Source organism: Brachyhypopomus gauderio, chromosome 3 (genome assembly GCF_052324685.1).
Source record: "Brachyhypopomus gauderio isolate BG-103 chromosome 3, BGAUD_0.2, whole genome shotgun sequence".
NCBI classification, from domain to species: Eukaryota; Metazoa; Chordata; class Actinopteri; order Gymnotiformes; family Hypopomidae; genus Brachyhypopomus; species Brachyhypopomus gauderio.
Genome location: NC_135213.1, coordinates 10,035,512 through 10,051,805, shown reverse-complemented (window position 1 = coordinate 10,051,805; position 16,294 = coordinate 10,035,512). Strand labels below are relative to the sequence as shown.

At 44.9% G+C, this 16,294-nt stretch overlaps 1 protein-coding gene across 2 annotated transcripts in view; it reads right to left on the bottom strand.

Moving 5' to 3' along the window:
* Positions 1-94: 94 nt before the first annotated feature.
* Positions 95-16,294, bottom strand: part of rnf213b (ring finger protein 213b) — a 33,540-nt gene continuing 17,340 nt past the window's right edge. For both annotated transcript variants that reach the window (XM_076999385.1, XM_076999386.1), the window contains exons 32-63: positions 16,124-16,259; positions 15,677-15,865; positions 15,396-15,529; positions 14,935-15,110; positions 14,500-14,703; positions 14,080-14,267; positions 13,851-13,971; positions 13,403-13,503; positions 12,899-13,081; positions 12,212-12,357; positions 11,971-12,070; positions 11,556-11,667; positions 10,963-11,179; positions 9,865-10,055; positions 9,644-9,766; positions 8,689-8,790; positions 8,259-8,501; positions 7,870-7,951; positions 7,692-7,726; positions 7,349-7,600; positions 6,920-7,085; positions 5,763-5,860; positions 5,337-5,585; positions 4,864-4,996; positions 4,692-4,775; positions 4,184-4,370; positions 3,896-4,097; positions 3,714-3,791; positions 3,330-3,527; positions 2,902-2,991; positions 1,423-1,598; positions 95-608 (exon numbers count right to left, since the gene is read on the bottom strand). In XM_076999385.1, the coding sequence (XP_076855500.1) occupies positions 473-608; positions 1,423-1,598; positions 2,902-2,991; positions 3,330-3,527; positions 3,714-3,791; positions 3,896-4,097; positions 4,184-4,370; positions 4,692-4,775; positions 4,864-4,996; positions 5,337-5,585; positions 5,763-5,860; positions 6,920-7,085; positions 7,349-7,600; positions 7,692-7,726; positions 7,870-7,951; positions 8,259-8,501; positions 8,689-8,790; positions 9,644-9,766; positions 9,865-10,055; positions 10,963-11,179; positions 11,556-11,667; positions 11,971-12,070; positions 12,212-12,357; positions 12,899-13,081; positions 13,403-13,503; positions 13,851-13,971; positions 14,080-14,267; positions 14,500-14,703; positions 14,935-15,110; positions 15,396-15,529; positions 15,677-15,865; positions 16,124-16,259 (4,832 nt within the window). In that variant the 3' untranslated portion in view covers positions 95-472. The remainder of the gene's footprint in view (positions 609-1,422; positions 1,599-2,901; positions 2,992-3,329; positions 3,528-3,713; positions 3,792-3,895; positions 4,098-4,183; positions 4,371-4,691; positions 4,776-4,863; positions 4,997-5,336; positions 5,586-5,762; positions 5,861-6,919; positions 7,086-7,348; positions 7,601-7,691; positions 7,727-7,869; positions 7,952-8,258; positions 8,502-8,688; positions 8,791-9,643; positions 9,767-9,864; positions 10,056-10,962; positions 11,180-11,555; positions 11,668-11,970; positions 12,071-12,211; positions 12,358-12,898; positions 13,082-13,402; positions 13,504-13,850; positions 13,972-14,079; positions 14,268-14,499; positions 14,704-14,934; positions 15,111-15,395; positions 15,530-15,676; positions 15,866-16,123; positions 16,260-16,294) is intronic.

Below are 16,294 nucleotides of genomic sequence, written 5' to 3'. Positions count from 1 at the left end.
TTTAGCACGGTTGGCAGAGGATTCCGCTAGTTGCAACAAGGTATCAAGCGCTATTTAAAACATGTAGAATACAAATCCAGCCCCGCTATTTCAAACAGTAGACGTTTATTGCAAAGAAAATATTAGAATTCACAAGAAGAGTTGTCTAAACATGAGGAGTAAATAAGCTTGATAACATTTTACAAAGAGAGAAAAAATGTTGAAAGAAATGTACTCATTGACTATGAAACTCACACAATCATTGACATATTCAAATTAGTAATAATAAAAAGAAAAAGGATAAATAAACATAAAACTATCCGGTGCTGTTTTGCAGTTCAGATTCAGGTCCTACAACATTTCAAATGACAAAAAAAGGGGGGAAGGTTGATTCTATAGAATAGTAACATAAAAAACATCAATGTGACCAAGAAAAAAAACATGTTTTATTGTTTTTTTTTTTAACAGTGCTCTTTAGAACCACAGAGTGCAGTCATCTCTTGAACTTCACAGCAAGCCTCCAGACATCAGCAGCCTTGCTCAGAGTAATTGCCTCTGGAAGAATGTCCAGACCAGGCAAGACAGGGACGCCTTTTTCCTCCAAATGGCTTTCCATAGTGCTTCTGATGCTGTGTGGGGGGAGACAGGGGGACGCAACAGTTAGCTTTGCAGGCCATTGTTCACAGCACACATTCCTTTTCTCCCTGTGGCCAGCTGCCGTCACAGGAGGTGGTGAGATCAGGCTCCCACTGACAGATGGAAGCCTGGTGGGGTCAAAGTTGTGCAGCTTGGAGTCAAAAGGCCCCATGCACTCAAAAGGCTCCATGCACTCAAATGGCTCCTGGTCCCCAAGGGATGACTAGGCACTAGAAGCCTGCTTTACTGTGATTGAAATTCCCACTGCAACAAAACTTTAAACATACTACTGATTCTTTATATTCTACTACCTTCAGTATTTTTGTTTTTTAGCAAAGTTAAGTGGTAATGCTATTAGTGTCTACTTATACATTACACTAATTAAGAGCTTTACTTACAGTGTTGCTATTCATGGTTCTTCACAGATGTGAGTAACTTATTAGGAAAAAGGACTATACTTAAATGAGTCAATAGTTTTTTTGTCCAATCTTAGACGTAAAGGCCATTTGAGCAGGTTGTGTTAGCATATGTGGTCAAGCAAACTTCACAGTTGTCCCTCACACATGGTGCATGGTTTTGTGTAAGGCTCTAAGAAACTATTCACAAGCAAGCCAGGAAGCAGATCAGTGCACAGACATCTACAGTTTTACAAAGAAAGTGTGAATGAAAGAAAGTGTGAACGGAAATGTAACAAATGAAAAATTGGTTAAATAATCTTTAATGAAGATCAAATTCTCAATGCTGACAGACTAGTGTTTATGTCTTTATATGAAGAAAAGTGATAGGGAGATACGAGTACTTTCTTACTCCCATTCAGAAGAGTAACTGGTCTGTGATGTGCTGTCTGTTTTCAGAAGCAGAATCTCGTGAAGCTCCAGCGTGAAAAGTTCAACATCTGTCACATCCAAAAAGTCTGTCATGTCCTTCCTCTCCTCCCGTGACAGCTTCTTCTTAAAATCTTTAGAAAGTTTTGGCAAAGGGTCCTGTGGGATGAGGTACATAAAATCAAAGGGTATGAGGAAAATTGGCCACGTGCCCTGTCACGACAACCATTAAATGGCATTTTCATGCAGTACTATTGCTCTATTCAGTTAAGCTGTGGAAATGTACCATATAAAAAGAGTTCAGCTTTATTACAAATGATCATTCACATGGCACAGCAACCAAAACAGCAATCCATGCTAGTCATCCATTTTCTTTTCTTTCATTGCAATGAGGCACGGATAAATCCTGCCAGCTTCTAAAGGAATGATTTAAACATTTTTTTTTGTGCCATATTTTGTCAATTGTGATTTTTTACCACAATCGAAAAAATACCCATCTGTGCAGTTAGAACACACACACACACACACTAGTGATTACTATGGGGCTGTGGATCACACATGCCCAGAGCGGTGGGCAGCCCTAGCCCGGCGTCCGGGGAGCAGTTGGGGTTAGGTGCCTTGCTCAAGGGCACCTCAGTCATGGCCTCAGGTCTGGGATGCGAACCCACGACCCTCCGGTCACAAGACCAGACCAAAAGTCAATACCACCAGGCCATGATTGCCCGACATGCAAACACAAGGTCACAAAGCTCAAGTCTGCATCCTACGGCACACGTTCTGAACAAAAGTCAGGCACACTCTAGCCAGCACTTTCCTTGAATTTACCACACACAGCTTGGTCCTCTCATCCCCATTCTGGGTTAACCGAGGTCAAGGGTCGGGGGTCAGAGCAGTGACAAAGCTAAACGGTTGAGCAGAAGGCAGATTTATTGGACCTTTTTAGCCTTATTAAAACATCCATGTGGTTCACATACCAAAGCAAAGACATGTTACTATAGTTCTGTTCAGATCAGTTGTTGACACTGTAACACACTGAACGCATATAAATAACAGATGGTATACATATGACCTTAACTAGTGTTTCTGAAGGCACTGGCACTTCCTGCAGAACAGTAATGCATATTGGAATATATTGAGATATATTGGGATGTATACTGCTTTATTATTTATAGAGTTAAAATATTGAAATGAGCTGTAAGATGGATAAATACACTTTTGGGTTCTGCCTGTTGTACACTGTGCAGTCACAGCAGTGTAATACTTGTCTTGCAGGTCACAGTGTATGAGATGCTGCAGGTGGAATCCTGACCCAATTCCATCACACAGTGTGATGTTTCTTGTGAAGTAAGGTTTTCTGTCAATAAACCCACAGTGCCAGAAAAACTGGGGTCCTGTAACCAAGATCCTGAAAAACGGCCACACCTGGGCCAAGTGAGGATTAGGGGCGGGGCAGGATGCTCACCTGGCCTCTCCACAGCCTCATCTCACTCCTCCAGCAGGTGAACAGCTGCCAGGTAGCGATGCACTGATCCAGCCTGCTTTCTGCCAAGGCCTGGCAGACACACAAATGCGTTGGGTATCACACGAATGCTGCATTTCTGAACATTTATTCAGGAATGTGAGTCGTTCTGGAATATAATTCCTGAAAGACTGTATTGAGCCACTTTAACAATTTTAATAATTTATCACAAAGATGCTTATGTAAAAAACTACCAGTAAATTGACTTTAATTGGTCAAGCAAAACAATGTGGCTTTTCACCTTTTGACCTAAACAGACAAACAAGGTTAATTCAGACTTAAGCTGTGTCAGAATAGCTAGAGGGATTGTAGATTATAACCTCCACCATCGCTGGCGACATGTTAACGCAGCTCTGTGCTGGGCTCCTGACCTTGGCCACACTGCTGGAGATGTGCTGATCCATTCGTAGATTGTCTTTCAGGTAAGACAGCAGTAAGGATTTAGGCTGCCCCCCAGTTTTGCTGAGGAAGCGCAGGCCAATCTCCACAGCATCCAGACCGTCGCACACGTCAGTGAAAGAGCGCAGGCCTGCCCTGGTGGAGCTGCACACTGAACTCTTCAGCAGCCCCTGGTGAGCCCAAAGAAAACAAGAATTTGTCGGTGTAATTCTGCATATATGCTTCTGCAAGCAGCTGGATGAACTGAACAGCAATAAAATGTGGCAAAATAAAAAAAAAACAAAAAAGCAGATAAGGTCATATGAAAGACAACGTTGTTTGAAGTATCTTTTGTTTGGGTGTGTGATAGTGTTTACCTGTGGTATCTTGGTCCTGACATCTTTCAGGACCTCTGAAAAATCTTGATGGTGCCTCTTCAGATACTTGTCAGTTTCCTACAATTGGTAAGATACAATATTCTTAACAAACCTTAGTACAAACCTTTTCATATTTCACAGCATTAAAAGGCTGAATGCAGCTGATTAGCGCGTTCACTGACTGTTAGGATGCGTGGCTTTCCAGCTAAGAAACGTCTGTAGAGCTGTCTCTCAATTGCTTGCAGATCATAGTCACTGGCAGTTTGTTGGCCTTTTTCAAGAGTGTACTGACAGTGTGCTAACACCAGAGGGAGCAGCTCCTTTTCTGGGTGGCATAGGGCTAGATGACTCTCAGACACCGCCCCCACAGGCACACTATAGTCACTGATGGATGAAAGAAAGTTTAAAAAACAAAACAAAAAGGGTACTCTCTCTGTCACACACACAAACACAGTTACTCTCACACACACCTGTCTTGCTCTTCCTGATGGCTGAGTTTGCGAGCTTCTCGCACTAGACTGTTGTGAGTGTCTGATAGCAGGTCAACGAGAGAATGGAGACAGGATCCAGGGCCCCGGCGGCTCAAGGTCAGGTAGTCTGCAGAACTCTCCATGGAAATGTCCTTAGAGCAGAGGTCAGGGTCTACACCCACAGCAGCTACCACACACACACACACACACACACACACACACAAGCGCAGGTGCATACACACACAAACACAAACGCACATGCACACACACACCCGCACACACAAAAACACAAAGCGCACAGATGCATACACACAAACAAAAACGCACATGCACACACACACATTTCCTAAATAAATCAACGTCTAAAAATATCAACTTTCAGTTTTGTTTTTTTTTTTTACAATTTTACCAATGTTTTGTTAATAACACACGTATTTTCTATAAACTGGTCTGTGTAGTTCCTTCAATGAACTATTATGTTACATAAATATTCCATCTTCTATCTTACCATTGTTCTCCAGCTCCATTCTGAGATGGTTCCACACCTTGAAGAAGGACTTTATCCTCTTGGTCAGCGTATTCCTTTGATATCCTGTTTCAATACGTCACTTTAATCACACTAAACAGGCTGCTCAGTGCACCAGAGGGAAGTCCAACTCTTCAGTGCTGACCGGGCTTACCTGCAGGCCTGCTCCGCAGCAGTGTGCCGACGCTGTGGGCATGTGTCTCAGTGCCAGCAGGCACAACTCTCATTAGATCAGACAACAGCGCAGCCAGGTCAGGTAGACAAGCAAGCTGCCTTATATAGGGCACCTGTGACACACACACACACACACACACACACACACACACACACACACACACACACACACACACACACACACACACACACACACACACACACACACACAGGTATGCAAACATTAAATACATATGCTTTATTTGTTTAACTGCGTATGATTGTATCTCCTCAGCTAACTACACTCAAATCTTCAATTTCCCTCAGGATTAATTAAAATCCATATATCTATCTAAGCGACATTAATCCAAGGCAGATGTAGTTCTATGTTTGAGAAAGTGTCAACTCAAAGGGACTGAGCCCCCCATCACTGACTCTATGTTATGCATATACTAAAAACTGTGATCCACTTACTTTGTCCAGGAAGAGGGAAAGCAGGGGAACTTGGTTCCCAGCATGCTTTTCGGCTAGAACCTGGGCGAGGTGCTCTGTGGTCAGGGTGTCTGGAGGTGTCCAGAAAGCTGTGTGATGGGTGGGACAGTGTGTGGGGAGAGAGAGGAGACTGCTGGGGTCTCCTTTTAACACCATCATCAGAGCACTGCCAGACAGCCTGCTGTCTTGGGTGATGTGCTCCTGAGCATCACCGAGCTTCCTCTTAAAGTCCTGAACGCAGATGCATGACAACGGCAGCAGAAACGAGAAAATGTTGAGAAACAAAGAAATGCAACAAGTCACATGATCTCCAGCACAAGGCGAGACTTTGAAAATTTACGCTTGTTGACAGCCGCAGTGCAAAAATATATGTACAAAAGCACAGCTAACTCATTCCTCTGAACAGACCTTTATGGTGGGATCAATGACGTCCTGGCAAACACGCTTCTCCCATTGCTCTCGGGCCTGCCGAGAAGACAATTGTGCTGCCCTCTGCTGGACACCATCTGGTAGGAAATTGAAGAATTCACTGAATATACTTATAACTCTGAACCTTTTGAACTTCATATGAAGTTATATAACATTTTCACATGGTATCACTTGATGTTCAAAATTTAAAATTTTCCATGTTAATTAGAGTTGATGACTATAAATGTTCACTTTTTCACTGGGTAGAAGTGTTCACTATTTCTCTAGGTGTAAGTGTTCACTATTTCTCTAGGTGTAAGTGCTCACTATTTCTCTAGGTGTAAGCGTTCACTATTTCTCTAGGTGTAAGCGTTCACTATTTCTCTAGGTGTAAGCGTTCACTATTTCTCTAGGTGTAAGCGTTCACTATTTCTCTAGGTGTAAGCGTTCACTATTTCTCTAGGTGTAAGTGTTCACTATTTCTCTAGGTGTAAGCGTTCACTGTTTCTCTAGGTGTAAGTGTTCACTATTTCTCTAGGTGTAAGCGTTCACTGTTTCTCTAGGTGTAAGTGTTCACTATTTCTCTAGGTGTAAGCGGTCACTGTTTCTCTAGGTGTAAGTGTTCACTGTTTCTCTAGGTGTAAGTGTTCACTATTTCTCTAGGTGTAAGCGTTCACTATTTCTCTAGGTGTAAGTGTTCACTATTTCTCTAGGTGTAAGCGGTCACTGTTTCTCTAGGTGTAAGTGTTCACTATTTCTCTAGGTGTAAGCGTTCACTATTTCTCTAGGTGTAAGTGTTCACTATTTCTCTAGGTGTAAGCGTTCACTGTTTCTCTAGGTGTAAGTGTTCACTATTTCTCTAGGTGTAAGCGGTCACTGTTTCTCTAGGTGTAAGTGTTCACTGTTTCTCTAGGTGTAAGTGTTCACTATTTCTCTAGGTGTAAGCGGTCACTGTTTCTCTAGGTGTAAGTGTTCACTGTTTCTCTAGGTGTAAGCGGTCACTGTTTCTCTAGGTGTAAGCGGTCACTGTTTCTCTAGGTGTAAGTGTTCACTGTTTCTCTAGGTGTAAGCGGTCACTGTTTCTCTAGGTGTAAGCGGTCACTGTTTCTCTAGGTGTAAGTGTTCACTATTCCTCTGGCTGTGGTGTTCTCTGAGACCTGTGGGGAGATGTGCTGCAGTGTTGAGTATTAGATGAATGATGATGGCTGTGTCGTCCCAGTTCAGACTGAGACTCTTCCCAAGAACCTCCATGTCCTTCTCCACATGGCCCCACAAGAACTCGCTGATGTCATGAACCACGGGGTGGATCATTGCACGGATACCCTGCGAAGATTTTCACGCAAACGGTGACATGTTCCTTAATCAACACATGATCATCAACAATCACTCTTACCAGGACTGTGGTGCATATTCCTGTGCTTGAGCAATACTGGAGACTAAAGGTGATCACTTTGTTTTGATGTTATTTACAGGTCTGGAATGAATAAGTATTACATAAACTCATTTGCTACGTTGATGGGGATGTGACAGGTGAACAGCTGGTCCCATCACTCACTTCCTGCAGACACTGGAAAAGCTCTGTGTACCTGGTTATTAAGAGCAGACCCGTGCAGCATAGACAGGTGGAGACAGAGGCGCAGCACGCAGGACTGGGGCATGAGCAGACCTCTGTTGGGGGCATCGGACCTGCGGCCTGCCTCGCCCAGGATGTGGCCCTGGCGAGTCTTATCAGCTGCCCTGCCGTGGACCGGTGTGAACCCAGGAGCTGGGCTGTGGTTCTGACCACCTATCTTCACTCCGCAGGTGTCACACTTTGCAAACATCATTGGTTTCCCACACTTAATGAAAACACACACACAGAGTTAAATCACAATATACGCTCATGCACATTTCAGTTAAAGTCAAATGGATGTGCGGAGTGCAGCCTACCTCTCCAACCATACACGGATGGCCATTGGTACAAGCTGTAGTGCAAGAAGAAGATGATGAAGCAGAAGTCACCATATGTCTCAAAAATCTCCCAGATCAGAAGTAATGTGTCTGTTTCCAACACCAACAGCTGAGTGGTGGAGGGCCGTTTGAGTGTATATATCCTCTCTGTGCTTACTGTACATCTTCAGTTTCTCCTCTTTCAGCCACTGGAAGACCTCGCTTGTGTTGTCATCGGGCATGGTAGGCAAGAATACTTCCTGGACAAAGACAAAAAAAAAACACCTTTCACCTGCATGCCAAATCCAGGTTCAGTACTTCAGCATCCTCAGATTACTGAGGCCTTAACATGGGAATGCCTTACAGGCTAACATGAGGTCCAGTGACATGGGAATGCCTAACAGGCTAACATGCTCTCCTGTGACAGATGTGGTCATTTCTTAACATGTCTGCCATGAAAAGCAACGTCTTGAAATCAAAAAGCAATTACAAAAATGAACTATTAATACAATAATTAATCAAAGCAATGATAACGTTTTATTCAATTCAATTCATGTGTGGGTTTACCGTCATAGTCTGCGGCCTACAGGCAATGAGATGAAGAGGGTGGAGCAGTCTATTTCCACTGTTAAACACAGCGCTGGCATGCACCAGGAGCTCCAGTAGGGGGCGCCTCCCAGCAGATACAGTCCCACTGATGTGTAGGTTAGACATCACACCTCCAGGCTGATTTGTTAAGAGACTAGTACACAAATCTCTAAGGTGACCCACTGTGTTCTCCCTGACAAAAGCAATGAGGGGATCCAGCTCCTGTAGAGAAGCATGAGGGAAAACAGAAGAAGACATTCAGTCTCTTTATTCTGTCTTGCCTTAGTATATTTTTAGCACCATGTACTGCCTATAACAACACATACTTTGTGTTTCTTTGGTTTTGTTTAATTTGTTTCATAACAACTCTATATTATTATTATACTGAGAATTAGAAGATTTTACTTACAGGACGCAGAGCAGGGTCAGCCCAGGGTGGGTGGCTGTTGACCTGTCTGAACAAGGCTAGAGAGAGAAGAACGCTCTGCACAGAGCCAGAATGACCCGCATTCTGGACACACACACACACACACACACACACACACACACACACACACACACACACACACACACACACACACAGGTTTTAACTTATGCCTATGAAAAGCAAAAACTTTTAAAAATAAAAACACAACCAAACATTTCTGACTGGACAGGGACAGCAAAGCATTCCACCAGGCTTCATGTGTGTGAGGTCTGCTGTATAAGCTTCACGTGTGTGAGGTCTGCTGTATAAGCTTCACGTGTGTGAGGTCTGCTGTATAAGCTTCACGTGTATGAGGTCTGCTGTGTAAGCTTTACGCATGTGAGGTCTGCTGCGTAAGCTTTACGTATGTGAGGTCTGCTGTATAAGCTTCACGTGTGTGAGGTCTGCTGTGTAAGCTTTACGTGTATGAGGTCTGCTGTGTAAGCTTTACGCGTGTGAGGTCTGCTGCGTAAGCTTCATGCGTGTGAGGTCTGCTGTATAAGCTTTACGTGTGTGAGGTCTGCTGTATAAGCTTCACGTGTGTGAGGTCTGCTGTATAAGCTTCACGTGTGTGAGGTCTGCTGTGTAAGCTTTACGTGTGTGAGGTCTGCTGTGTAAGCTTTACGTGTGTGAGGTCTGCTGTATAAGCTTTACGTGTGTGAGGTCTGCTGTGTAAGCTTTACGTGTGTGAGGTCTGCTGTGTAAGCTTCATGCGTGTGAGGTCTGCTGCATAAGCTTCACATGTGTGAGGTCTCCAGTGTAAGCTTCACATGTGTGAGGTCTGCTGTGTAAGCTTCAAGAACAGCTTAATGAATGTCCTCCAGTTTCAGACAAATCTTAACTAAAACCATCATGTGAACGGAGGACTCGCGGTGTGTTTGCGTCCAGCGTCTGGGACCTGTGTGGCATCTCTCAGCGCCTTCGTGCTGCCGTCCAGGAGCGTCTGGCCCACCCCGTCTCTCAGCAGCCGATAGAGCTGACCACAGCACAGGAAACGGTCTACGTCCGCAGGGACCAGCCGCTTCAGATGAGAAACATGACAGTGATGGTGCAACCGATCGGACAGCGAACTCCGTGCTACAGTCTTAACATGTAGGTTCAGAGGGTCTGGAGTCTTACCTGGAGTCGCAGTAGCTCGGCAGGTAGGACCCACTCGAACATGGAGCTTTTCAGCAGAGCCTGCACACAATGGCTGCCTGCCAGCCTGCTGAGTGCTCGGAGCAGGTAGACTCTGTACCAGTCATTGTCCCCATACTCACACACTGCTTTCACCTGCTCCAGAAGTTTCAGCTCCCACTCGGCACAACTGCCTGCAGAAGACACACAGAGTGCGACCCCAGCACACACTTCAGCAGCAGCACAATAATAACGTTACATGTGAAAATAGATCACACGATTGATGCGGTGGGTAGAGCTGTGGAACACAGACTGTGACTGTTGGTAAGCTTGGAGTCGATCATGGATGGAATCAATTGCTCTAGGCGTGAAGTTGGATCTGTTGGGAGAACGCTGACTTAAGGGGAGTTTGTGTGCTCAAGCGCTCAAGGAGGAGCTCCTTGCTAAATTCTTCATTCTCGATTATCTGCATTGGCGCCCAAACAAATCTCTCCCAGAAGGTCGTCGTCTTGGTTACCTGCTCCTACCCCCACACAGAGACTGACAGAGATGGCTCTCACCTTCCACCGCAAACTTTGACACAAAAACTGTGCTAGGCCTCTGGCTCCCCCCTCCCTCTCTGAATGAATCACGCCTCTCTCTGTTTGACTGTCTGTGTTATCAATGCTTGTATGTGCTATGGGGATTTTTTGCGTGCACACAGACTGTTGTCCTGTTGTGAGAATAATCTGTGGTCATATTTTTTTGTCTCCTCCTAGTGTTTATCTCTCTCTGTTTCTCTCCCATCCTGCAGAGCTGGCAACACACTAGTTGCAGCGGCTGCTCTGGGCTCACTGGGCCTCAGGGAATGACATTTCGTACCTTGTACTTGTACAATGTATTACAATAAAATCTTTCTGATTCTGATAGATGCACAAGACCTCCATAACCGCCCTTTCTATACACAGCCATGTTAATAGAGTCCATGAAAATTAAATCAAAACTTTACACCACAACCATGAATTTGATATGGATTCATTTGCGTTCCAGTCTTTTGTCTCTCTGTACAAAACCAACCACACTCTGGTCATCATCACACGGGAGCCACTGAGATCTCCTCACCGGTCTTGAGGCCGAGTGCCCTGGGCAGTACGCTGGCTGCTGTGTCCAGACAAGCTCGGAGTCGTGCCATGGTCAGCAGGAAGTCAGCGGGCTGGCACAGGCTGAGCGGGGCCTGGCGACGGGCCACTCGACCCAGGAATTGAATGTCCTCCTGCTGACGCTGGCATGCCTCGCCCGCCTCTAGGGATGCACTCTGACCCAGGCCGGGCAGACAGTCCTGAGAAAAAAACATGCAAGACCCCTTTTACAAGCATGTTGTCAAAGCAGCGTAGATACAAATGCAATTCGCCTGACCACAAGAGGCTGCAGACCTGAAAATGCACAAAATCTAAGCACACAATCAAAGAACATAATGAAAGAAAGAAATGAACAGGGGCTAGAACTCAGCTGGGTGACACACTAAGATGCAGTAGGAATCCTATGAGATTAAATAAACGTTTAAGAAATGTACAGCAGTTGAATGGATCAGCGAGTGTCTGACAGGCGTTGAGACACATTGATTTGTACTTGAGACATTTAATAACATGAACTTTTCAAATCAATAGGAACCCTGACATAACCCTCATCTAAACTGGGAATCAAAGTCCACTCACTTGGAAACAGTTGACAAACATTCTGTAAAGTTCAGTCCTGTCCTCATCATCCAGGAGCTTCTGCTCCAGGTTTCCTAAATATGCCTGAATGTGACCTTTGACCTGATCAAAACTGGAGAAAGTACCATTAGAAAGCATCTTATCATGTGCCACATAGCAAAGCCCACATGAGTGAAGCAGAGGTGGTTATGAGACCACACACATTACGGCTTCAGCAGCATAATACACATGCACATATCAACAATGCTGTGTGTGTGTGCATGAGCACTTGTGTGACAGGGAGAGCAAGAAAGACTGAGAGCAAGAGCATGAAAAAGAGAGTGAGTGAAAGAGAGAATGAGTGAAAGAGAGAGAGAGAGAGAGAGAGAGAGAGAGAGAGAGAGAGAGAGAGAGAGAGAGAGAGAGATGTTGATACCTGTGCTGCAGTAAGAGTTTGGGCAGCACAGACCGTGCTACAGGGTTCTGGTCAACACATTCCAGGAATGGTGTGAGCTCCCTGGTTTTATACACATCTCCTACAGGATTGAAATCACACACACACTTAATGAAATACCTGTATCTTTAACTCTGCAGTTATGACTGTCAAACATATTTGGGGCTTATGAGCCACTCACACAAGCTGATTTCCATAGACATCCAGTGAGTGCTACACCTACCCTGTGCTGAGATAAGGATGGAGAAGAGCAGCTCCACCATGTCCTCTTGGGGGCGTTGTCCCTCACAGAGACAGAAACGGGAAACGACTTCCAGGAAGAAGGAGTTACAGCATCTCCTCACATCTCTGTGCTGCCTAAGAGCAGACCTGAAGCACCCACACAAACCCTCAAATCCTGTTTTATAGCTAGTGTTCACATGGAAGTGCACATTTGAAAATCAATCACGCTAATAAGCAGAGATGGGTGCTTGACACTGGCAGAAACAGAGAGGAGAGACAGGGAGCAGAGACTGAGAAGAGAGACAGAGAGGAGATACTAGGAGGAAAGACAGAGAGGAGAGCCTGAGAGAGATAGAGGGGAGACAGAGAGGAGATACTGGGAGGAAAGAGAGGAGAGACTGAGAGAGACATAGGAGATACTGGGAGGAGAGACAGAGAGGAGAGACTGAGAGATAGAGAGGAGAGCCTGAGAGGAGAGACTTGCAGGAGAGACTGGGAGGAGATACTGAGAGGGGAGACTGAGAGAGGGAGATAAAGAGGAGAGACTAAGAAGAGAGACAGAGGAGTGACTGAGAGAGAGACAGGAGAGATTGAGAGAGAGACAGAGAGGAGAGACTGAGATGAGAGACAGAGAGGGGAGAATGAGGAGAGACAGAGAGGAGAGACCGGCCTTCTCTGGTAAACTCACTCGACACTAGTGGAGACTGTGGGCTGGTAGTTGGGGGGCAGGGATGCCCTGCACTTAGGGCACTGCTTTGGGCCTTGTCCTTGTATCCATGTCGTCAAACAGGACAGACAGAAGACATGCTCACAGTTCAGGGCACAGGGCTCGGAGAGGTCCCCAAGGCACACAGGACACTTCAGACCGAAACTAATGAAGAAATCATTAAAAAGCATTTGAAGAAACACACTAAATCATAGACAACAGCCAGACATATACCTGATGTTCATTTACAAATTAGAAAGCACAATTGTAGTCATGAAATGGAATAATTTAAATATGTTTATAGGTGATTTTCTGGGCCAGTGTAGCTCTAAATGTCACCATTAAAGGGATTTCCAACTATTTTAGTTAAATAATGATTTAACCATTAAAACCCCCTCCCTAAACATGCATAGAGTTTTTAGAGGGCAGAGAGTTTAACTTTGGCAGGTTTCCTGGAGCTCAGAGGGAGGGCTTGGTGGGCCTTACCGTAGCTCTCTGCTGGTGCTCTCCAAGGAATAGTCGTTGAGAACACGGATGAGCTGCTGCAGGGTGGTTCTGTCCCGCAGGTCAGGACACTCCTCCATCAGCTTAATGGACAGAACCACACATGTATCAATAGTGGGAGAACTATAAAGAGTCCCCCAGTAGAGGGCACTGTGGGGACAACTGAGGAGCAGTCTGAAATAGTCTGCTATAAGCCACAGATGTAAACTAGAGCTATAAGCCATTCCTAGTCCAGTAGTGAAATGTTAAAACAACCTAGCAAATAGAGGATTGTTTGGAGAGATTCCAGTGGGAGAAAACAATTACTCTGCACCGCTTTAATTTATGTGGCTTCTACTGTTTGTAACACTGCAGTCTATTGTTTGTAACACTGGGGTCTATCTACAGTATCAGCTGAGCCCCTAACACCAGTCAGTGCCTGCCCACTCACCCTCTGTAGCTGACTGCAGTGTGTGAGTGTCAGTGCCAGCAGCCTCTCCCCTTGTGGATTCACCCTGACCACAACCTGCTCGATAAAAGCAGCTATGACCAGAATACTCAGCCACACTGTCCTGAGAAAGCACAACACAGAGAACACAGAGCTGAAGGTTGCAAGCTTGCTCTACTACGACAAGCTATAAACTGGGGCCTGAGCTCTCTTTTTTGTCCACAAGACTTACTTTATAGCGTCGAGGTGTGTGAGACAGCCAGGGCTGCAGAGGGAGCTATACTCAGGAGTGAATGCTCTCTGTAAACTGGGCTGCAGCATTTCAACTCTTCTCAAGAAGCTCTGGCATGCAGGAAGTGAGGTAATATGCTGGAGTTTAGTCTCCTCTACGCATATCCCTAAAGCCAGAATGTCTTCACACTGCAATAAATCAAAATCATAATATAATAAAATTAGATATATAAAATTGTAAAGCTAGTGTAGTACACAAGCTTTCTCCAGAGAAACACTGTAAACCTGAAAACCTTGTTTACTACAATGCAACTTCCATCATTAATGACAATCCTGCTGTATATACAGTGCTGATCTCAAAGCTCTGGCTGGGAGCTCAGTCACCAGTTAATCTTCCGGTACGGCTGCTACTGTTGCTCACCATGTCAGGTCTGTTGTCGTGCGAGTTCTGCGTGAGGAGGAGAGGGACTATGTGAGGCTGGAGCCGCAGCATGTGTGAAAGGGCGTCCAGGCGAGAGCTGTAGACGCGGGCGGCTGCCGTGACCCAGGCAGGAGTGAGACTGGGGCTCACAGCCAGGGCCTGCTGCAGAGCAGCCACACACCCCAGCACTGCAGACCTGTACACCTGCAAGACATGCACGCAAATGCAGACATGCAGACCGACACACACACACATATATGCACATGCACATGCGCACACCCACACACACACACAGTACATTAAATGTGAAGTCAACTCAGGAGTGCACTACGGCCGTTGCAGATTATTTCAAGACGGTAAAATATGCAAAAGTAAAACATCAGAGATATAAACAATTTCCTACAAAGGCAACAAACACTTTCTCTGGTCTCTCACCTTCAGTTCTTGCTCACTCTGAATTCTAAATGAGAGGAGCACAAAGTCAGTGAGATATTTCTGGCCCAGGTCCTGCTGCTCTGTCTCCGAGAGTTTGTAGATGTAGCCGCCCAGACTGCTGTTTCTCACTGCACTCACAAACTGTAGGATCCTCTCTTCATTGCTCTGTTCAGGACCTGGAGAAGAAAAAAACAGGACATGCCAAAGCTTTTCTTTGTCATCTGCGGAAACTTTACTGCTTTATCAGACATCCAGTAAAGTGTGATCAATAACTGACTTGTCATTTACTTTCACAGAAAAAAAGTATTTTTTATTCTTTATGTTTCATCTGTAGGCTATTCAGATATTTATGTTTGGAGCAGTATATCAGCACTGGCTTGAAAATAAATATTGTGAATATATCATCACACAAACTCCCCCTACAGGTGATTACAGTAAAATCCATGTGAATGTGTCCTTACTTTGTACAAACTGAGACTCCTCCCACAGGTCCTGACAGTAGAGTCTGATCAGCCAGCTAAACGGAGCAGAGCAGTTGTGCTGCTCTTCTGACACAAACAGGTTGCACTGAATATTTATTTCTTGTTCTGAAGCACTGGGAAAAGACAAAAAGTAGGTTAAGTTGCCTTTTTATGTTATCAAAACAAAGTACACAATATGTCACTTAATGAGAATTAATTAACAAGCTATAAAGTGTCAGCTGTTATCTGACTTTGTTCTCGACATGCTTGTTACATGTTACCTTGGGCTTTGTGGCCTTGTGAAGTCTAGAATGTGGCCATCACTAAAGATGTCCAGCCAGAACTGGACAAGTCCTTCACTGAGGCCAGCACCACAAAGCAAGTTTAGGTTGGAGTCTCTGTCTAACACCTCAAACATCTGGGCCAGGGTCGGGGTCAGTACAGTCTGCAGACATCGCCACAGAGTGTGTCTACAAAAAGCAACAAAGACAACCAAAGGGGAAGTCTAAGTGACACAACACAATGGCTTCAACACAATGGTATCTTTGAGAGCCAATACAATACTCAACATCTACAAAGACCTCAGTCAGATATCCCCGATTTCTGAAGCTTATTTATATCCTACTAACAAAAAAGTAATAAATAAAAGTGTATCACTGTGGATTGAGTAAATTACACCACTATTTAATCATCAACATGTAAACCATGACCTGATAACACTGCAGTACCTCAGAGTGCCTCCTTCTTGGAGAGCTTCTTGCTTCATGGCTTCCTTGTTTACCCAGTCTTTGGCCTCAGGAATAAGCTCCTCCCTCTGTTCCATAGCAACCACCAGTCTCGCCAGCAATATTTGTTGGAAATTTGCTAATACACAAATATTACAATGCAGATTAAAACCA